Below are 23,374 nucleotides of genomic sequence, written 5' to 3'. Positions count from 1 at the left end.
TTCCCCCCATAGACAGCATGACTGCTATACTGAAGCCCAGAGCTGTTCAAGTGCAAATCTGTGCATTTCTGAAAGGTCTCTGACTGTCTCCTGTGCTGTGTCCCCCATCTCTGAGCGTTTCCTGTACTGTGTCCCCCATCTCTGAGTGTCTCCTGTACTGTGTCCCCCATCTCTGACTGTCTCCTGTACTGTGTCCCCCATCTCTGACTGTCTCCTGTACTGCAACCCCCATCTCTGACCGTCTCCTGTACTGTATCCACCATCTCTGACTGTAATATGACTACAGTCTCTAACCATCTCCTGTACTATGTCCACAGTCTCTGACCATCTCCTGTACTATGTCCACAGTCTCTAACCATCTCCTGTACTATGTCTACAGTCTCTAACCATCTCCTGTACCATGTCTGCAGCCTCTGACCATCTCCTGGAGTGTGTCCACAGTCTCTGACCATCTCCTGGAGTGTGTCCACAGCCTCTGACCATCTCCTGGAGTGTGTCCACAGCCTCTAAACATCTCCTGGAGTGTGTCCACAGCCTCTAACCATCTCCTGGAGTGTGTCCATAGCCTCTGACCATCTCCTGGAGTATGTCCACAGTCTCTGACCATCTCCTGGAGTGTGTCCACAGCCTCTGACCATCTCCTGTAGTGTGTCCACAGCCTCTGACCATCTCCTGTACTTTGTCTGCAGTCTCTGAAAGTCTCCTGTAGTATGTCTGCAGCCTCTGACCATCTCCTGTACTTTTTCTGCAGTCTCCTGTAGTATGTCTGCAGCCTCTGACCGTCTTCTCTAGTGTGTCTGCCATCTCTGACAGTCTCCTGTAGTGTGTCTGCAGCCTCTGACAATCTCCTGTAGTGTGTCCACAGCCTTTGACCATCTCCTGTACTTTGTCTGCAGTCTCTGACAGTCTCCTGTAGTGTGTCTGCAGCCTCTGACCATCTCCTGTACTATGTCTGCAGTCTCTGACAGTCTCCTATACTATGTCTGCAGTCTCTGATCATCTCCTGTAGTATGTATATTAATGTGCCGCTTTACTTGCTCAATTATTTGGGATTACTCCATTGCTCAGTGAGCAGTAATGATGTGCTGTAACCTCTAGCTACCAATCAGTGAGCAGTAATGATGTGCTGTAACCTCTAGCAACCAATCAGTAAGCACTAGTGATGTGCTGTAACCTCTAGCAACCAATCAGCAAGCAGGTATCATGTGTTCTAACCTCTAGCAACCAGTGAGTGAGCGGTAATGGCAGACTGTGACCTTTGACAACCAATTGCAATCGCTGTGTGATCTGCTGCAGTAAACTGATTTTAAATCTACCTGCTATTTATTTTGTATGCCTCAAAATGGGGGGGGGGGGGCTAAAAAAATGTTTGCCCAGGGTCCAATCACTATTAAGGATGGCCCTGCCTCTGCCACCTCACCGCGGCAAAACCAATGAAGGAAGGTCGTAGGGGCATGAGTCCCGGATGAAGAGGTGTGGTGCAGCCGTTCTACAGCAACACAGTTCTACATTCAGTTCTGTAAGCAACACTTTATTTTCTAGCAGTGCCCCTCCAGAGACTAGAATAATCTCCAATCTCTCCCTCAGCAGCAGCATCAGGAACCTCTCCCTAGTATAGTTATAGCAGAGTGACGCGCAGCTCTATGTGACTCCAGCTTATATAGAGTCTGGGTCACATGCTGCACTGGCCAATCACAGCCATGCCATTAGTAGGCATGGCTGTGATGGCTTCTAAGGGCACACTAGTTAAACAATGTAGGTAACGAACTCCGTGCTTATGGAATATTGGATATGAGTGAATATGCAATATATAAATGCTAGACTGCAGCCTCCCTAAATTATAGTCAGAAGACTATATAAAGATAATGAAGAGGGTAGGGGGAATGGCGCTGCCTAGTGGCCAGAAGCGTGTATAAAAACTAGTGTACCAAATAGATATGGCAATAAACAGGTAAAAATTTTAATATAATGACAAGATAAAAGAGAGAGGTATTATGAAATCTGTGAATATGAGAATGTGAAATGTATAAAATATATAGAGCAAATGTAGGTGAATCAAAGTGCCAAGTGCATAGATTGCCTTATGTATATATGACCATAAATATCAATCCAGAAGATATATAAGTCAATATTTAAACAGATATATAAATGAGTGACAAAAATAACAAGTGCATGAGTGACCACGAGTGGTGTGAGGTTCAAATGGTACAGTAATGCAAAATATCGTAGACTCAAAGTGACAAGTGCGTAAATACCAAATAATACAGTAATGCAAAATATCATAGATAGGGTTGAGCGAACACGGACTGTATTATTCGTGTTCGTACCGAATAATTGGATTTTTTTACCCGAACACGGACCCGAAAACTTTACTGTATGTTCGGGTAAAAATCCGTGTTCGGTCATTTTATTTCCGGGTTTTGCATGCATTGGCGCGCTTTTCATGGCGGGCTTTCAACAGCCAATCAACAAGCGTTTAACTGGTGTGCCTAAGCCATCCCAGCCATGCCTACAAATGTATTAGTAGCTGTGATTGGCCGTCTGAAGCATGTGACCAAGTCTTTATAAGTTCGAGGCAGCGCCGCTGCGGCGTCATTCTGCTGTGTACTAGTTCAGGGACAGAGCACACATACGTGCTGGCTGCTGATTAGGGACAGACAGGCAGGCAAAACTCATTTGTGTCCGCATAGAATTGAGGGACAGGTCGGAGTGTGTTAGGCAGGGCGAGTTGTAGGCATTTTAGGGCGAGGCTGCTGCTGATTTTTAGGGTCAGTGTGTTCTACAAACTACAATCGATATTGCTGTGTGGGGTGGGGTTTGCAGTCACCCGATCTACGATCATCATCTTATCAATCCTTTTAGGGAGAGAGTCTGCTGATTTTTAGGGTCAGTGTGTTCTACAAACTACAATCGATATTGCTGTGTGGGGTGGGGTTTGCAGTCACCCGATCTACGATCATCATCTTATCAATCCTTTTAGGGAGAGAGTCTGCTGATTTTTAGGGTCAGTATGTTCTACAAACTACAATCGATATTGCTGTGTGGGGTGGGGTTTGCAGTCACCCGATCTACGATCATCATCTTATCAATCCTTTTAGGGAGAGAGTCTGCTGATTTTTAGGGTCAGTGTGTTCTACAAACTACAATCGATATTGCTGTGTGGGGTGGGGTTTGCAGTCACCCGATCTATGATCATCATCTTATCAATCCTTTTAGGGAGAGAGTCTGCTGATTTTTAGGGTCAGACAGTGTGTTCTACAAACTACAATCAATATTGCTGTGTGGGGTGGGATAGGAGATAGGCAGGTGTCAGTGGTCCACATCCATTTTGCTGCGTGTGGGCTGCTGTGAACAAAATCTTTTTGGGGTGCAGTGAACACAATCTTTTTGGGGTGCAGTGAACACAGTCTTTTTGGGGTGCAGTGAACACAATCTTTTTTGCCCACTGAGGAGGAGGGAGAAAAGTATTTTTCTATCAGTCACTGTGTGCAGCATTTTTCCTTCAGTTGTGCTGTGCTGACTGATCATACACTGCTGTGTTCAGTTCACATGTGCTATTATTGAGTGGTTTAAAAAATCATACACTTTTTTTCTATTCCACTATTCTATATACAGCCTTGGGTTAAAAAAAATTAAATTGTGGCCTGAAGCAGAGCTGAATGATATTTGGGGTTTTTGGGGTTCATCTCATACTTCTGAAGATTTGAGGGTGCTGCCTGTTCCAAACTCCTCCTACTCCTCATCCAGCCTTTTAGGGGTACAAACAATAGTAATTGGGGCCTAGTGTGCTTCTATACATGTGAGATACATACACTTTTTTTGATCATATTTCCTATTCCGCTATTCGATAAAAATCTTTGGGGATCAATTAAACTGCGGGATAGTTTGTGTTGGTACGTGTGAGATCCACCTTTCCAAGTTTTTGGGGTTCATCTCATACTTCTGAAGATTTGAGGGTGCTGCCTGTCCCAAACTCCTCCTACTCCTCATCCTGCCTTTAGGGGTGCAAACAATAGTAATTGGGGCCTAGTGTGCTTCTGTACGTGTGAGATACATACACTTTTTTTGATCATATTTCCTATTCCGCTATTCAATAAAAACCTTTGGGGATCAATTAAATTGCGGGATAGTTTGTGTTGGTACGTGTGAGATCCACCTTTCCAAGTTTTTGGGGTTCATCTCATACTTCTGAAGATTTGAGGGTGCTGCCTGTTCCAAACTCCTCCTAGTCCTCATCCAGCCTTTTAGGGGTACAAACAATAGTAATTGGGGCCTAGTGTGCTTCTGTACGTGTGAGATACATACACTTTTTTTGATCATATTTCCTATTCCGCTATTCAATAAAAACCTTTGGGCATCAATTCAATTGCGGGATAGTTTGTGTTGGTACGTGTGAGATCCACCTTTCCAAGTTTTTGGGGTTCATCTCATACTTCTGAAGATTTGAGGGTGCTGCCTGTTCCAAACTCCTCCTACTCCTCATCCAGCCTTTAAGGGGTACAAACAATAGTAATTGGGGCCTAGTGTGCTTCTGTACGTGTGAGATACATACACTTTTTTTGATCATATTTCCTATTCCGCTATTCAATAAAAACCTTTGGGGATCAATTAAATTGCGGGATAGTTTGTGTTGGTACGTGTGAGATCCACCTTTCCAAGTTTTTGGGGTTCATCTCATACTTCTGAAGATTTGAGGGTGCTGCCTGTTCCAAACTCCTCCTAGTCCTCATCCAGCCTTTTAGGGGTACAAACAATAGTAATTGGGGCCTAGTGTGCTTCTGTACGTGTGAGATACATACACTTTTTTTGATCATATTTCCTATTCCGCTATTCCATCAAAACCTTTGGGGATCAATTCAATTGCGGGATAGTTTGTGTTGGTACGTGTGAGATCCACCTTTCCAAGTTTTTGGGGTTCATCTCATACTTCTGAAGATTTGAGGGTGCTGCCTGTTCCAAACTTCTCCTACTCCTCATCCAGCCTTTAAGGGGTACAAACAATAGTAATTGGGGCCTAGTGTGCTTCTGTACGTGTGAGATACATACACTTTTTTTGATCATATTTCCTATTCCGCTATTCAATAAAAACCTTTGGGGATCAATTAAATTGCGGGATAGTTTGTGTTGGTACGTGTGAGATCCACCTTTCCAAGTTTTTGGGGTTCATCTCATACTTCTGAAGATTTGAGGGTGCTGCCTGTTCCAAACTCCTCCTACTCCTCATCCTGCCTTCAGGGGTACAAACAATAGTAATTGGGGCCTAGTGTGCTTCTGTACGTGTGAGATACATACACTTTTTTTGATCATATTTCCTATTCCGCTATTCAATAAAAACCTTTGGGGATCAATTAAATTGCGGGATAGTTTGTGTTGGTACGTGTGAGATCCACCTTTCCAAGTTTTTGGGGTTCATCTCATACTTCTGAAGATTTGAGGGTGCTGCCTGTTCCAAACTCCTCCTACTCCTCATCCTGCCTTTAGGGGTACAAACAATAGTAATTGGGGCCTAGTGTGCTTCTGTACGTGTGAGATACATACACTTTTTTTGATCATATTTCCTATTCCGCTATTCAATAAAAACCTTTGGGGATCAATTCAATTGCGGGATAGTTTGTGTTGGTACGTGTGAGATCCACCTTTCCAAGTTTTTGGGGTTCATCTCATACTTCTGAAGATTTGAGGGTGCTGCCTGTTCCAAACTCCTCCTACTCCTCATCCAGCCTTTTAGGGGTACAAACAATAGTAATTGGGGCCTAGTGTGCTTCTGTACGTGTGAGATACATACACTTTTTTTGATCATATTTCCTATTCCGCTATTCAATAAAAACCTTTGGGGATCAATTAAATTGCGGGATAGTTTGTGTTGGTACGTGTGAGATCCAACTTTCCAAGTTTTTGGGGTTCATCTCATACTTCTGAAGATTTGAGGGTGCTGCCTGTTCCAAACTCCTCCTACTCCTCATCCTGCCTTCAGGGGTACAAACAATAGTAATTGGGGCCTAGTGTGCTTCTGTACGTGTGAGATACATACACTTTTTTTGATCATATTTCCTATTCCGCTATTCAATAAAAACCTTTGGGGATCAATTAAATTGCGGGATAGTTTGTGTTGGTACGTGTGAGATCCACCTTTCCAAGTTTTTGGGGTTCATCTCATACTTCTGAAGATTTGAGGGTGCTGCCTGTTCCAAACTCCTCCTACTCCTCATCCAGCCTTTTAGGGGTACAAACAATAGTAATTGGGGCCTAGTGTGCTTCTGTACGTGTGAGATACATACACTTTTTTTGATCATATTTCCTATTCCGCTATTCAATAAAAACCTTTGGGGATCAATTCAATTGCGGGATAGTTTGTGTTGGTACGTGTGAGATCCACCTTTCCAAGTTTTTGGGGTTCATCTCATACTTCTGAAGATTTGAGGGTGCTGCCTGTTCCAAACTCCTCCTACTCCTCATCCTGCCTTCAGGGGTACAAACAATAGTAATTGGGGCCTAGTGTGCTTCTGTACGTGTGAGATACATACACTTTTTTTGATCATATTTCCTATTCCGCTATTCAATAAAAACCTTTGGGGATCAATTAAATTGCGGGATAGTTTGTGTTGGTACGTGTGAGATCCACCTTTCCAAGTTTTTGGGGTTCATCTCATACTTCTGAAGATTTGAGGGTGCTGCCTGTTCCAAACTCCTCCTACTCCTCATCCTGCCTTCAGGGGTACAAACAATAGTAATTGGGGCCTAGTGTGCTTCTGTACGTGTGAGATACATACACTTTTTTTGATCATATTTCCTATTCCGCTATTCAATAAAAACCTTTGGGGATCAATTCAATTGCGGGATAGTTTGTATTGGTACGTGTGAGATCCACCTTTCCAAGTTTTTGGGGTTCATCTCATACTTCTGAAGATTTGAGGGTGCTGCCTGTCCCAAACTCCTCCTACTCCTCATCCTGCCTTTAGGGGTACAAACAATAGTAATTGGGGCCTAGTGTGCTTCTGTATGTGTGAGATACATACACTTTTTTTGATCATATTTCCTATTCCGCTATTCAATAAAAACCTTTGGGGATCAATTAAATTGCAGGATAGTTTGTGTTGGTACATGTGAGATCCACCTTTCCAAGTTTTTGGGGTTCATCTCATACTTCTGAAGATTTGAGGGTGCTGCCTGTTCCAAACTCCTCCTACTCCTCATCCAGCCTTTTAGGGGTACAAACAATAGTAATTGGGCCCCAGTGTGGTTTTGTACGTGTGAGATACATACACTATTTTTGATCATATTTCCTATTCCGCTATTCAATAAAAACCTTTGGGGATCAATTAAATTGCGGGATAGTCTGTGTTGGTACGTGTGAGATCCACCTTTCCAAGTTTTTGGGGTTCATCTCATACTTCTGAATATTTGAGGGTGCTGCCTGTTCCAAACTCCTCCTACTCCTCATCCAGCCTTTTAGGGGTACAAACAATAGTAATTGGGGCCTAGTGTGCTTCTGTACGTGAGATACATACACTTTTTTTGATCATATTTCCTATTCTGCTATTCAATAAAAACCTTTGGGGATCAATTAAATTGCGGGATAGTTTGTGTTGGTACGTGTGAGATCCACCTTTCCAAGTTTTTGGGGTTCATCTCATACTTCTGAAGATTTGAGGGTGCTGCCTGTTCCAAACTCCTCCTACTCATCATCCTGCCTTTAGGGGTACAAACAATAGTAATTGGGGCCTAGTGTGCTTCTGTACGTGTGAGATACATACACTTTTTTTGATCATATTTCCTATTCCGCTATTCAATAAAAACCTTTGGGGATCAATTAAATTGCGGGATAGTCTGTGTTGGTACGTGTGAGATCCACCTTTCCAAGTTTTTGGGGTTCATCTCATACTTCTGAAGATTTGAGGGTGCTGCCTGTTCCAAACTCCTCCTACTCCTCATCCTGCCTTTAGGGGTACAAACAATAGTAATTGGGGCCTAGTGTGCTTCTGTACGTGTGAGATACATACACTTTTTTTGATCATATTTTCTATTCCGCTATTTAATCAAAACCTTTGGGTATAAACAATTAAATTGCGGGATAGTCTGTGTCGGTACGTGTGAGATACACCTTTCCAATTTTTGGGGCGCATCTCATACTGCGGAGGATTTGAGGGTGCTTCAGTCTGCCTCCTGCCTGTTCCGAACTCCTCCTACTCCTAATCCTGCCTTTAGGGTACAAAAAATTGTAATCGGGGCCTAGATTGTGTTTGTACGTGTGAGATACACCGTTTTGTAAAATTTGTCCTATTCCGCTATTCAATATACACCCTGTTTGAGTGTAAAAAATTAAATTGCGGGATAGTCTGTATCGGTACATGTGAGATACACCTTTTTAAATTTGTTTGGCGCATCTCCTTCTACCGCCGAGGATTGCAGGGCGCTTCAGTTTGGCTCCTGTTCCCAACTCCTCCTACTCCTCTTCCTCATCCTGCCTTTAGGGTACAAAAAATTGTAATCGGGGCCTAGTTTGGGTTTGTACGTGTGAGATACACCCGCTTTGTAAAATTTGTCCTATTCTGCTATTCAATATACACCCTGTTTGAGTGTAAAAAATTAAATTGCGGGATAGTCTGTACCGGTACATGTGAGATACACCTTTTTAGATTTGTTTGGCGCATCTCCTTCTACCGCCGAGGATTGCAGGGCTCTTCAGTTTGCCTCCTGTTCCCAACTCCTCCTACTCCTCTTCCTTATCCTGCCTTTAGGGTACAAAAAATTGTAATCGGGGCCTAGTTGGTGTTTGTACGTGTGAGATACACCGTTTTGTAAAATTTGTCCTATTCCGCTATTCAATATACACCCTGTTTGAGTGTAAAAAATTAAATTGCGGGATAGTCTGTATCGGTACATGTGAGATACACCTTTTTAAATTTGTTTGGCGCATCTCCTTCTACCGCCGAGGATTGCAGGGCGCTTCAGGTTGCCTCCTGTTCCCAACTCCTCCTACTCCTCTTCCTCATCCTGCCTTTAGGGTACAAAAAACTGCAATCGGGGCCTAGTCTGTGTTTGTATGTGTGAGATACACCGTATTATAACATTTTTCCTATTCCGCTATTCAATATATACCCTTTTGGGGTAAAAAACATTAAATTGCGGCATAGTTTGCATATTTGACTGTCAGATACACCCGTGCGATACTGTTGTTGTTTTGTTCCGCTATTCAATAAACACCTTTCTAGGGCAAGATCATAAATTACAGAAATATGAGGAGACCGTCAAATAGGGGCCGTGGCCTGGGTCGTGGTGCTGCTGGTAGAGCTCCTGTTGCAAGGAGAGGACGTGGTTGATCTGTGCCAGCTACACGCACAAGTGAAACACCTTCCACAAGTGTGAGTAGGCGACAGAACCTGCAGCAGTATTTGGTAGGGCATAATGCGCCTCTAGATGTGATGAGGCCTGAAGAAGTACAACGATAGTAGATTGGGTTGCTGACAGTGCCTCCAGTTCCTTCACATTGTCTCCCACCCAGTCTACTGCAGAAAGGTAAGAGTTGGCACCTGCAGCCAATGTCCAACTGTCTTTCACCTCACCCCCTTGGAAATCAGGCAAGCAGTCTGAGCCCCAATCCATACAGCAGTCTCTTCTTCTTTTTGAGGACTCGGTCAGCAGGGTTTCCCAGGGCCATCCACCTAGCCCTGCCCCAGAAGTGGAAGAGATTGAGTGCAGCGATGTCCAACCACTTTTTTCTCAAGATGAGTACATGCAAGCACCATCGCAGCACGTCTCCGATGATGACGAAACGAAGGTGCCAACTGCTGCGGCGTTCAGAATTGTGGAGACCGACAAGGAGGGCACGGGTGAAGACTGGGTGGAAGATGATGTGGAGGACGATGAGGTCCTCGACCCCACATGGAATGAACGTCATGCAGGTGACCTGAGTAGTTTGGAGGAAGAGGCGGTGGTCGCACAGAGCCACCAGCACAGCAGAAGAGGGAGCAGGGTGCAGAAGCGGAGTGGCCGTGCCCTAGACACTACGCCCGCTACTGCCCAACGCAGCAAGGGAACGAGTGCACCAAAGTCAGCTCAAAGGAGTTCTCTAGCGTGGAAGTTCTTTAGAAAATGTGCTGATGACAGGACACGAGTGGTTTGCACCCTGTGCGATCAGAGCCTGAAGCGAGGCATAAACCTTCTCAACCTGAGCACAACCTGCATGATCAGGCATCTAAGTGCAAAGCACGAGCTGCAGTGGAGTAGACACCTTCAAAACCAAGAAACGTCTCTGGCTCATCCTGCTTCCTCTTCTGCTGCAGTCTCGGCCGCTCCAGCCACATCTGTAGTGATACCGGCACCTGTAACCCCGCAAACAGAGGATCTGTCAGCAACACCACCACCTGGGTCACCAACCGTCTCCACAATGTCCCGTGGAAGCGTTCAGCTTTCCATCTCCCAAACACTTGAGAGGAAGAGGAAGTACCCCCCTACCCACCCGCGATCCCTGGCCCTGAATGCCAGCATTTCAAAATTCTTGGCCTTTGAAATGCTGTCATTCCGTCTGGTGGAGATGCACAGTTTTAAAAACCTTATGTCGGTGGCTGTCCCACAGTACGTCGTGCCCAGCCGCCACTACTTTTCCAGGCAAGCCATCCCTTCCCTGCACAACCAAGTGGGGGAAAAAATCAGGTGTGCACTGCGCAACGCCATCTCTGGCAAGGTCCACCTAACTACCGATACGTGGACCAGTAAGCACGGTCAGGGGCGTTATATCTCCCTAACGGCACACTGGGTAAATGCAGTGGCGGATGGGCCTGAGGCGGATAGCAATTTGGCGCATGTCCTTCCACCACCGAGGATTGCAGGGCGCTTCAGTTTGCCTCCTGTTCCTAACTCCTCCTACTCCGCTTCCTCATCCTCTACCGCCTCCTCATCCGGACAGCGTAACACCTTCACCACCAACTTCAGCACGGCCAGGGGTAAACGACAGCAGGCAGTTTTAAAACTTGCCTGTTTGGGGGATAAACCACACACCGCGCAGGAGTTGTGGAGGAGCATGGAACAGAAGACAAATGAGTGGTTGCTGCCAGCGAGCCTCAAGCCCGGCCTGGTGGTGTGCGATAACGGGCGAAATCTCATAGCAGCTCTGGGCCTAGCCGGTTTGACGCACATCCCTTGCCTGGCGCATGTGCTGAATTTGGTGGTGCAGAGGTTCCTTTAAAACTACCCCGATATGTCAGAGCTGCTGCAGAAAGTGCGGGCCGTCTGTGCGCACTTTCGGCGTTCTCACCCTGCTGCTGCTCGCCTGTCAGCGCTGCAGCGTAACTTCGGCCTTCCCGCTCACCGCCTCATATGTGACGTGCCCACAAGGTGGAACTCCACCTTGCACATGCTGCAAAGACTGTGCGAGCAGCAGCAGGCCATAGTGGAGTTTCAGCTGCAGCACGCACGCGTGAGTCGCTCTGCAGAACAGCACCACTTCACCACCAATAACTTGGCCTCCATGCGAGACCTGTGTGCCTTGTTGCGCTGTTTTGAGTACTCCACCAACATGGCCAGTGCCGATGACGCCGTTCTCAGCTTAACTATCCCACTTCTATGCCTCCTTGAAAAAACAATTCGGGCGATGATGGAAGAGGATGTGGCACAGGATGAGGAGGAGGAGGAGGAGGATGAAGAGGTAACATTTCCAAGGCTTTCAGGGCAGTCATTCGCAAGGGGCTCCGAGGGTGGGTTCCTGCACACACAAACGCCAGGGACACAATTGTCCAGCAGGGGCACAGTTCTGGAGGATGAGGAGGAGGAGCTGGAGGAGGAGATGGAACCATGTTCACAGCAGGGTGGCACCCAGGCCAGCTCATGGCCATCACTGGTGCGTGGCTGGGGGGATACAGAGGACACGGACGATACACCTCCCACAGAGGACAGCCTTTCGTTGCCTCTGGGCAGCCTGGCACACGTGAGCGATTACATGCTGCAGTGTCTCCACAACGACCGCCGAGTTGCCCACATTCTAACTTGTGCTGATTACTGGGTGGCCACGCTGCTGGATCCCCGTTACAAGGACAACGTACCGTCCTTAATTCACTCACTGGAGCGCAATCGCAAGATGCGCGAGTACAAGCGCACGCTGTTAGACGCGATGCTGCTGGCATTCCCACCTGACAGCGGGACCACAGTGGAAGCACAAGGCAGAGGAGGAGGAGGAAGAAGAGGTCGCCAACGCAACCAAGGCACCGCCAGCACCTCAGAAGGCAGGGTTAGCATGGCCGAAATGTGGAAAAGCTTTGTCAGCACGCCACAACAAACAGCAGCACCAGCAGCTCATATGGAACGTCTTAGCAGGAGGCAGCATTTCACCAACATGGTGGAGCAGTATGTGTGCACACGCCTAGACGTACTGAATGAGGGGTCTGCCCCCTTCAACTTCTGGATCTCCAAGTTGGGCACATGGCCTGAGCTTGCCCTTTACGCCTTGGAGGTGCTGGCGTGCCCTGCAGCCAGTGTATTATCTAAACGGGTATTTAGCACGGCTGGGGGCGTTATCACAGACAAGCGCAGCCGCCTGTCCAGAGACAATGTGGACAAGCTCACGTTCATTAAAATGAACCAGGCATGGATCCCACGGGACTTTTCCGTACCTTGTGCAGAATAGCGATGGATACCGACCTTACCCAGCCATTGTTCCATTTTTGCTCTTTCTCACTCTTTTGGGGTGTACCCTCATTTAAAATTTGTGAAAAGAAGCAGTGTTGGCTACCTCGTCCTCCTCAGGGCCAGATTAACGTAGGGGCTATTGGAGCTGCAGCTCCAGGCCCCTACCTTTATATAGGCCCCGGGTTGGCCATATTCACTGTTACCGCTCTTCTGTCACTTGTAAACACAGAAGTCTGGCTTCTATGCTCGCTTCCCCAGGCAGCTCCCTCAGAACCTCCCCACACAGCACGAAGGCCGGACAAGGAGGGACAGTTGCCGATGCATGGATGTGTTTATGGGCTTCAGAGACAGCATCCCATGTGGAATTAGGCATGCATGGCTGCACCCTTCCTCCTCTGGGTGCATGCCAAGGCACGGCCCTTAAGGCCCTTCAAAATCCTCAGCACCAAGCCCATGATGCTCTTAATCCGGCCCTGGTCCTCCTCCACCGCCGCTTCCACCTACACCGCCCATAGGTGTGCGCAGCCTATTGTATTAGGGTGTGCACCCCAAAGCTTAAATACACATGCATGTGTTTGCCTACATGTACATGGCCCCGATACATTACTCTCCCTGCTGGCAAAGTGAAATAGAGCAGAGCAGGTCCGAGGGAGATCTTTCCCATCTCCTCACTGGCAAACAGAGCGATAATGCTATGTGCCCTAGGTGATTAGAGTGTGCCCAGGCACATCCGGCACACCCTGTGCGCACGCCTATGACACCGCCACATCCACCACCACCTCAACCTCCCTCCTACTCCATATGGGCCTCGTCCTTCAGAGATGAAGAACATTGTTTTATTTTTCTGGTTTTTTTTTTGTCGTTTTAAGTTATTTCCCTATCCACATTTGTTTGCAGAGCACTTGCCATGCTCTTAACTACGTTTTGCTGCCATTTGCAGCAGTCTAGCCCTTTCCATTGGGGTTTTAGAGCCATTTTAGTGCCTGAAAGTTCGGGTCCCCATTGACTTCAATGGGGTTCGGTGTCCGGGAAAAGTTCGGCAAAAGTCCGGGACACGGACCCGGACTTTTTTTTAAAGTTCGGCCGAACACGGACATCCAGGTGTCCGCTCAACTCTAATCATAGACTCAAAGTGACAAGTGCGTGAATGCCCAAGGTTAGTGTCGGTGTGCACTAACATAAACTAGTGACATAAATCAAATAATAAAATTGTGATAGTGTATCCAAAGGAAAAGTCCAGTATTAGATATTAAAGTGATGAAATAAATAAGCTGGTGATAAGGTGACTGGGAATGTCCAAAGTGTAATTAATTGATAAGCAGGTGACAATCTTCATGTGGATTATACACAATAAGTGACCTTTCTTGTTGGCAAGAATATCTTTGCCTGTACTGTGTCCACAAGAAAACCCAGATATTCCAGATACTGGACAGGCTGTAATGCTGACTTTGTCAAGTTCAGCATCCAACCCAGACATTCTAGGAACTGTACTGTCTGGAGGACATTTCGGCTTAGAGCCAAAGCTTATCGATCTACTAGTAATAGATCATCCAGATATCCTATTAGAGATATCCCTTGGGACCTTAGAACAGCCAGTACTGGAGCTAGGATATTTGTGAACACTCTTGGAGCCGTGGATAACCCAAAGGGCAGGGCCACAAACTGAAAATGACGGTTTTCTACTGCAAAGCCTAGAAGACTTTGATGATCCTGGAATATAGGCACGTGAAGATATGCATCCTTGATGTCTATGGATGCTAGAAATTTCTCTTCCTGCAGGGAGGCTATGACTATATTAATTGACTCTATACGGAAAGTGCAAACATTCAGAAACTGGCTTAGAGCTTTGAGATCCAGAATAGGTCTCTCATCCCTGTTTGGTTTGGAAATTATGAACAGGATTAAGTAAAAACCCCTGAACCTTTTTGTTCTCTGGAACCTCTGTTATCACTCTTTGGACCCTCAGCTGGTCCGTTGCCAGAAAGAGAGATCTTTTTAGGGGAACTGTCGGTATACTTGACTTTACAAACTGAGAATGCGGGAACACCCAAAATTCCAGTCTGTACCCCTGGAGATGGTGGAGATAACCCAGTTGTCTTGGATTGTTTCCACCCTAACCTTCGAGAACCGAAGCAGCCTCCCCCCCCACCCAAGTGAGTGGGGGTGCCCCTTCACAGAGTAGGCTTAGAGGAAGACTTAGCTGATCTCTGGGCCCAGGGCTTTTTCTGTCCCTGCCCTGAAGGCTTGGTTCCAGACCCAGAGGGCTGAGGCTGTTGCCATCGTCTGGAATTAGAAGCACTGGTAGCGTGAGTGCTGGGGGTCTTAAAATAAGGACACTTGCTTTTCCTTTTTACAGGTAGCAACATACCCTTCCCCAAGGGAACTTCTGGATATACTTTTCCAGATCGTCACCAAAAAGGCATTCTCACTGAAAAGGGGAGCCAGCCAGCCACTTTTTACATGACAATTCCGCAGACCAGTTCTTTAACCAACGGATTCTGTGCATATGCACTGTCATCAGAGAAAACTGTGACATTTGCGTTATGGAGTCCGTAAGAGCATCCACTCTGAAACATAAAGTGAGAGGTAGATCTAACAAATCTTCCACAGACTCTCCTTGAGAAGGAACTGTGATGGATACTCACTTCATACAGTCTTTTAAAGACTTACAAACTCCTATGGCCGGTACTGCTGGTTGTATCCCAGATCCTGCAACAGCAAAGGAGGCTTTAAATAAACATTACAACTTTTTATCTGCTGGATCTTTTTAAAACCTGGGCATTATCCACAGGGCAGGTTAAACTCTTGTTAAGCAGAGAATGGCAGCATCCACAGTGGGTGTATTCCATTTCTTAGTAAATTTTTCTTCCATATGATACAATAGAGAAAACCTTTTTGGAGGAACAAAAATCCTATCAGGATGATCATTATACATTTCTTGTTCCAAGAGCGGATATATGGGAAACATCTGAGGACTATGAGGTGGGCGCAATGAGCATAGAGAGGAATAAGAAACTTCAGCCGTCTCTGTGGGAGGGAATTTGTATCCAGACGGGACCATTTCAGTAAGAGACTGAACCAACAATCTCTAGGTTTGAGAGGCTGATAAAGACTCCTCTGACCCTGACTCCCCAGAAGTGGAAACCTTTTCATGTGCAGCTAGAGGACCAGAGGAATCATTCTCACTATCTAAGTATGCAGGGGTAACTTGCGTCCGCCGAATCAGACTCTGGATTTGAGGAGACAAAAGAAGCAGGTGAAGGTGGGGGATGCTTTTTACTAGCCAGTTTGCCCAGGACCAAATCTACTTTAGACACCACGGACTCCAGGACCGCCATCAATGCAGACATTTTCTGGGCCCCGGAGGGCCCCGCAGCCTCTGAGGGGGGGGGGGGTCGGGTGGTGAAGCATGCTCCATGGACTCCATGAATAAAGAAGGAAACCCACAAAAAGAATTGTAAAACACTGAAAAAGGGACACCCCACCATGCTGTGGTACTACAAGGCCCAGCACAGAGCACTACCGATGCAATAGCAGGAAGAGGGAGAGAAAGCCCCACAAAGGCACTCACCACCACCAGTCAGGTACTTGCAGCCCGAACTCTCTGCACACCATGCAGCGATAAGGAAGAGTAATATCACCAAGCACTAGAGGCAAACCACTGAATCACCGCCCATCGGACTCCAAAAACATGGCCGCCGCTATTTGCCATGGGAAACCAAAGGAAAATGGCCACCGAGGCTACACAAACATGGCCGCCGATCTGTAGCACATAAGGCTACAAGAAAATGGCACCCATCGCGGCACCACACAGCTCCAGGGGCCCCAGGGGGGACCCTGGATCACATAAAATAACCCCAACAGGAAGGGGGGCCCCCACCTTGTCCATCCCCCTCCTGAGGAACGATTTTTCGGTCACCAGCAGCACCCCCCCCAAAGCCATTGCCAGTGCAGCACCCCATTTAACCTAAAAAGGTATGTCCACCCCAGGGGGAGGTGGGGTGTGGGCAGATGGGGGGCACAGGCCGCAATAGACCACCGAGATGGACGGTTCATGAACTGGGAGGACGAGGAGCCCGGGGGTCCAACCATCCCAGGGAGAGGCCCACGTCCACCCCAAAACTCGCCAGGGGTAGAGGGGGGAACAGCTATTTACCACACCAGGAATAGCATGGGCACTGCTCCGGACAGGAGACTGCTCCATTGTAATGTTGGTGCTGTAGGCCAGGAGGGAATGCTGCGACTCAGGCAGAAGGCAGTTTGTATGCGTCCTCGCAAGACGTTTACCTCACAGGCCAGCCCCCGTCCAGTGGGGCTATGTCGCAGCTGACCTAGTGCAGAGCTGTGGTCTGCACACGCTCACTGGCTGGACTGGGGGGAACCTAAGGATCTAGATTATCCAGTGTGTCACCCTGTCTGGCACTTGATTGTAGATTCTCACAGGAAAAAAATAATAAAAAGAGGAAAAAATTCCATTTAAAAAGAAAAAATTGCCAGGACCAGAGATCCCAGCAAGGAACTAGGTTCTTACTCCTGACTAGGCAGAAAAAAACTGAAGAGCTATAGCAGGAAGTGGGAGTATACCCCCCCCCCCTCAAGCTTTTTTCTATGCCTAGTGTCATACTCCTGTAGGGGGCAGATTAACCCTACAATCAAGAAGATGAAGTGCTGTGTCCGTCAATGAACGAAAGAGAAATATACAATTGCAAGACTTTTTAAAACAGAGCTAATTGTAAAGTTGTAGCATGCATTAAATACAATTGACAATTTCCCATAACACTTTGATTTAATAAGGTTCTTAACGAGAACTGGATGAACTCATATTAAGTCTTTATTTCAGGCAGTGACATGTTTTATAAAGTGGAACGAAACCTATCAATTTTTTTCCCAAAACAGTTAACCACTTGCCGACTGCCTAACGCCGATCTACGTCGGCAGTCAGCCCCTCACAGGCAAAGTGACGTAGGGCTACGTCACTAGCTTGTGAGGGTCTAGGGAGCGAGCGCGCGCCCCCGGAGGCGCGCTCCCGCTCCCGCGTGGTCACGGACCCCCCCGCGCGTGTGACTGGCGGACCCGATGTCCGCCGGTCACTCGGCGATCGGCGGGGGAGAGGGAGAAAGTCAGGCGGCTTGTGTAAACAAGCCACCTGTCATTCTCCTCGGTGTAAAAACACCGATCACATGGATCTACTATGTAGATCCGTTGATCAGTGTCCTTACAGCTCAAGCCACAGCCAATCACAGTAGAAAGCACGCCCCTAGGGACACACACAGCCCCTCCCTCCCAAATAAAGTTAACCCCTTCACTACCAGTGTATTTTTACAGTAACAGTGCATATGTATAGCACTGATTACTGTAGAAATGTCACTGGTAACCCCAAAAGTGTCAAAAATGTCAGTCAAGGGTCCGATCTGTCCGCCCCAATGTCGCAGTACCGCAAAAAAAATCGCAGATCGCCGCCATTACGCGTTAAAAAAAAACAACAAAAATGACAAAAATCTTTCCCTTTGTTAGTAAACGCAATAACTTTTGCGCAAACCAATCAAAATATGCTTTTTGTGATTTTTTTTACCAAACATAGGTAGCATAAAACAAATTGGCTGAAAATGTTAAAAAATTTTGATTTTTACATTTTTTTGGGGGGAATTTCATATAAAAAAATTTGAAAAATATTGCTATTTTTGCAAAATTGACGCTCTTTTTTTGTTTATAGCGCGTGATCAAAAAATCGCACAGGTGATCAAATACCACCAAAAGAAAGCTCTGTTTGTGGGAAAAAAAGGACATCAAATTCGTTAAGGTACAGCATCGCACAACCGCGCAATTGTCCGTTAAAGTCACGCAGTGCCGAATCGCAAAATACCCCCTGGTGGGAATGGGGGTAAAATCTTCCGGGGCTTAAGTGGTTAAAGGCATGCCACAAATGATTGCAGTTACAGTTGCTTGTGCTTTCAGTCAAACCATCAAATGACTGGTGTTATAACTAATCGCATGTTCAGCATCATGGCAACTGCAGATCAAACAGAAGCTAAGATGGTAGTTTCCTTGGCTGTAAAGGATAGGAGGGTTTCGTTTCACTTTAAAGGAAAAACTCAGTACAGTAGTTCATTAGTTTTTCTCTCTCACTCTAAATAACTGATCAGAACAATGGTCTGTGAAGTTAATCTGATTAAGTAACCTCTGCTTAGCATTCACATTTGAGCGTCTTTCTGGATAGTGGCTAAACAGCTGGGTTTGGCATGCTAATAGTTGATATATATGGATATTTGTAGAATTTAGCCAGGCCAATGGATACATATTTTTTTTTTTGATGTTAGACATAATCAGCCAAACCCATAGCATCACTATCCAAATAAATTATGTACATTATTGTGTAAAATGTGCATTTTTCATAAGGGTTACTAAAACTGGAACACACAGAATCTGGTGCAGCTGTGCATGGTAACCAATCAGCATCTAACTTTAGCTTGTTCAATTAAGCTTTGGCAATAAAACCTTAAAAACTCATTTGTTACAATGCACAGCTACAACAGATGCTGTGTGCTCCAGTTTTAGTAAAATACCCATATATTGTATATACATTTTGATTCTATGTTTACTCATGATGGATCTTTGGTAGAGTCTGCATACTCCTGTTAGCATACATATTGCATAGGCTACAACTTACAGGATCCTCTACCAAATGTTTTCATGATACTTACTTGTGACCTCTCTCTATTTTATCTGCCCTTTTCGTTACTGGCCAAGAGCTTATATTGCATCTCTAACAGTAGCACCATTCACTACTGGTGCTTAGTGGTCCAAATCACATCCAATAAAATAGTGGTCAAGGGAGAAACTCTAGTCAGCAGAAATGGCAGTCATTAGAAAATGCCCATTTTTAGTACCTTGTTTACACTAAAAATATGTTCCATTAATGTGCTAGTCATTAGTGCAAAATGCCATCCTTATATATTGGTGATCTGTGGAATAAAGCTTAATTTTTACATTTGTGGTTTCTAGTAAATTCTCCTTTTATACCCTAAAGGCCAGTGAAAAGTTATGTATTTATACATTGGTAGACAGCGGAATGAGCAAGTTATGGAAAATGAGGTTCAATGTAAGATCCAGGTGCAAGGTGCCTTGCTCAGTTCTAGACAAGGAAGCAATGAAGGTGGAATAGTCACCCTGGGATCCTGGTTATTGGGGAAGGCTGCAGCCATGTGTACCCCACAAAAAACAAAGGTTAAATACTTCATCCATAGTGTGCTGTGATGCATAGTGAAGCCGTGTTATTTCACAAGCTGCCCAGCCAAGTATCTTTAAAAATTGCTTTATTTTGTCAGTTCTACAGTGGGATGACAGCTTACTCCATGGAAACTAAAAGCATGTTGTCTCTGATATGGGCTGTAATAACAAAATGGCTGTCTTCAGATAAAGTTTGTGACATGTTGTAACAGGGTGCAAGCTCATAATAGAGAGTAGAAAATGCCCATTTTTAGTACCTTGTTGGTAGTACAAAAATGTTCAGTTTATGTGCTAGTCTTCAGTGCAAAATGTCACGCTTATATGGTAAAGTGGTCTTTGGAAAAAAGCTTAATTTTTACATTGGTGGTTGTTAGTCAATTCTCCCTTTGTTCCCTTTTTACACTTTATACGCATTATTCCTCACACCAACCACAGACATGAGGGTGGGCATTTTTCCCCAATCTAAATGTGTAAGTGAATCCTGTCTTTATTTAATTAAATCCATTTTACTGGATGTCATTGCACTAGTAGACAGTTATGGACCCATGATCAGTGTGACATAGAGACAATTTTTTTCTGTCTGCCGATCTGATCTAGGAGTCCAGTTTAAAAAGTCAGGACTCAGGAGGCATCATTTCAACAATGTAACAGAAATCCAAGGTACCAGTATTCCCTCTTCATTTAGTACACATTTGTACCAAGAGTCATAACCCTGAAATACCATCTTACAGGTAGCACAGAGGCAGCACAGGAGTGAACAGGGAATGCTACTATGAATTAGGCTGTTAATAGATTAGGCTGATTAAATAGAACCTGTGCCTCCTAATATCAAGTGTCCCCATCAGAGTGCCCCCTTGTGTCAGGTGTCTCCATTAGGGTGACCCTTTATATCAGGTGTTCCTATCAGAGTGCCCCTTTGTATAAACTGTCAACATCAGAGTGCTCCATTATGTCAACTGTCCCCATCAGAGTCCCCCTTACATCAAATGACCCATCAGAATACCTCATTGATCAGTGAACGCACTCTCATACACCTGGGGGGCACAACTAAACTCTGGGGGAGAGGGGAGCACATCCTGCCCCAGCACCCACCTAGATCTGGGCCTGGTTAATTGTGTTCCAGTCCAGAGGCAGGGTGCAGTCCTGGTGTTTCTGCAAGCTACTCACAGAAAATGACATCTTCCCAGATACAATAATCCTGCATGTCAGCCAAAAACAAACTGCTCTAGGTTGGTGGATAAGAAGTCAGAAAAATGTGGCTTGCTTAAAGCTAAATTCTGAAGTAAGGTGAGCTTACAGCTGTACACTTAAACTGAAACTCATGTTCCTTGACCTCAACTTTAAACGCAGGAGAGAATATCACAGACAGTGACAATAGCTAACATCTGCAGAAAACCCATCACTTTAAACTCCAGTCTGACTAGGCCCCCCTGACCCTAGGTTCTACAACAGCTATGTTAACTGTTATGTTGGTAGTTATGCTACTTTGCATAGACATACATATAAAGTACTGTAAGACCTGAAGGATATAATGGCTTGCCTCATTCGGTAGCAGTTTAAAGTCACTATAAATTACAACATATTAAAAAACATGACAGACTATCATGAACTAATAATAATTGATGGTACATACCTGTACTGATAATACCTGGATTATCTGCTAGCCATGTTGGAATAACAAGGCCAGAAAATATGGAAAATCCCAGGACAAAAAGATTTCTTGAGGAGTTTAAATCGACATACTGAAAAAAGAAGAATGTGCGTCAATTATGTAATTACTTATATAATATTGGTACTAGTTATTTGAAGCTACAAATGTAAAGAAACAATATTATCATTCTCTTACTAAAAAATACTAAGGGCAAAAACACTGTTAACTTCGCAAGGAATTTTTTCTCAGGAGCCCCTTAATAATGTGCAATAAAATGCTGTTTTTTTATTTTATTTCCCTCGCTGATTATAGTGTATTCTTTGAAAAGTGAAATTTTACCACATTCACTAAGCTCTGGGGAACTATATTTGCAAAGTGCAACTTCCCTTGCAAAGTGAACAGCATGTTTGCCTTTAGCAAACCAACCTCTATGAATGGTTATGTACCCTGTTTATTAAACTTCTGTCCTGGTAAAGAATAACTTTAAACAAAAAGGCAAGTTTACTGCAAAATGATGGCAGTATGAAACAAGGTCACAAGATAAGGTCTTGCTGTGGTCAGAACTGCAAATTCATGTGGAAACCATGGACAAGCTACAAAAGTGACATGTTACAAGTTACACCCTGAATATGGATGTAACATGTAACATGTTACAAAAGGTGAACTTATCTTTTAATGAACTTAAGAGAGATTACAGCATCGGAGTGCAATGATTAGGCTTTAGAATAATGTTTGATATTTTGGAAGACAGTAAACCTGCTTTCTTTTCGTACATCACGGGACACAGAGCCATTAATCATAATACATGGGTTATATAGCCACCTACAGGTGAAGGACACGGGCAACCAATCAGAAAGGATCTCCCCCTATATAACCCCTCCCACACAGGAAGTACCTCCATTTTTTCGACGTGGTCTAAAGGTAATGGTCACGGTGAAGAGTCTCTCCACATTTCCCTTTAAAGAAGAAAGAAGATGTGCTATATACCCCAATCAAAGATCATTGCATCTAAGGGGTTAGCTATAAGATCCATCTAAAACAGTCAATGGACTGAAAAGATGGTACCTGAGCCTCGGGAAGCAGATACAAGGTTTTGCCTGTAATGCTGTCCTTTTTAGGCACTAGACCCTGGGATCCAGACCCTTGGAATACCAAACCCCAAAGGCGCTCCATGCAGGGTGCTCTACAGTAGGGATGATCGAACGGTTCGGGTCGACCATCGGTTCGGCCCGAACATTGGGTGTTCGAGGTTCGGCCGAATTTAGAACTTTTTGCCCAAAAAGTTCAGAATTCAGCAACCAGAACCGCCCAAAATGCAATGCTTCAGGAAATGGGCTTTAAAAGCCCGTGATTGGACCAGAACCATTAGCAAAAGCCAATTGAGGGGGCAGGAGAATGCTAGGAATGTGATTGGAGTGACTAGGGGGTCCCTAGACCAATCATTAGTGAATACGCCCCCCAGTATATAAGATCGCCCCCACCATATTCCTAGCATTGTTATACTGGACATGGAAGAGAGTGGAAGCAGTTCTGTTAATTTTACTTTAAAAGTGTCATTTAGCTATTTTTAGTGTGAGGAAATGGATATCTAGTGTAGTTAGAGTGCTCCTTTACACTTAAGTTAGCTTCAAAAATTTAGTTTCTGTAGGGAAAGTGTTAAGTGTAAGGGGACCGTAGTGTAGTGTAGGGTTAACTGGCAGTGACTGCTATGGCAGGGTGACAAAACCCTTCCATAGCAGGGTGACCGCTATAGAGAAATGATCATTTCTCTGAATTGCTTCGGCACACCCATATGGCTTCTCACCAGCCAAGCATTTTTTATGCTGCAGGGGCTGCCACTGCCAGTGCTTTTTTGAGGACATGTTTGATGTCAGA

General features: G+C 45.3%; 1 protein-coding gene across 2 annotated transcripts in view; it reads right to left on the bottom strand.

Annotated features, from left to right (window-relative positions):
• LOC309553665 (solute carrier family 23 member 2-like) overlaps window positions 1-23,374 on the bottom strand; it is a 419,408-nt gene that overhangs the window by 24,249 nt on the left and 371,785 nt on the right. For both annotated transcript variants that reach the window (XM_082254993.1, XM_082254994.1), the window contains exon 10: window positions 21,482-21,590. In XM_082254993.1, coding sequence (XP_082111119.1) covers window positions 21,482-21,590 — 109 coding nt within the window. The remainder of the gene's footprint in view (window positions 1-21,481; window positions 21,591-23,374) is intronic.

The sequence above is a fragment of the Pelophylax lessonae genome (genome assembly GCF_965119305.1).
Source record: "Pelophylax lessonae genome assembly, chromosome: 4".
Classification (NCBI taxonomy): domain Eukaryota; kingdom Metazoa; phylum Chordata; class Amphibia; order Anura; family Ranidae; genus Pelophylax; species Pelophylax lessonae.
The sequence above is the reverse complement of the archived record's forward strand: the minus strand, read 5'-3'. Positions and strand labels throughout refer to the sequence as shown.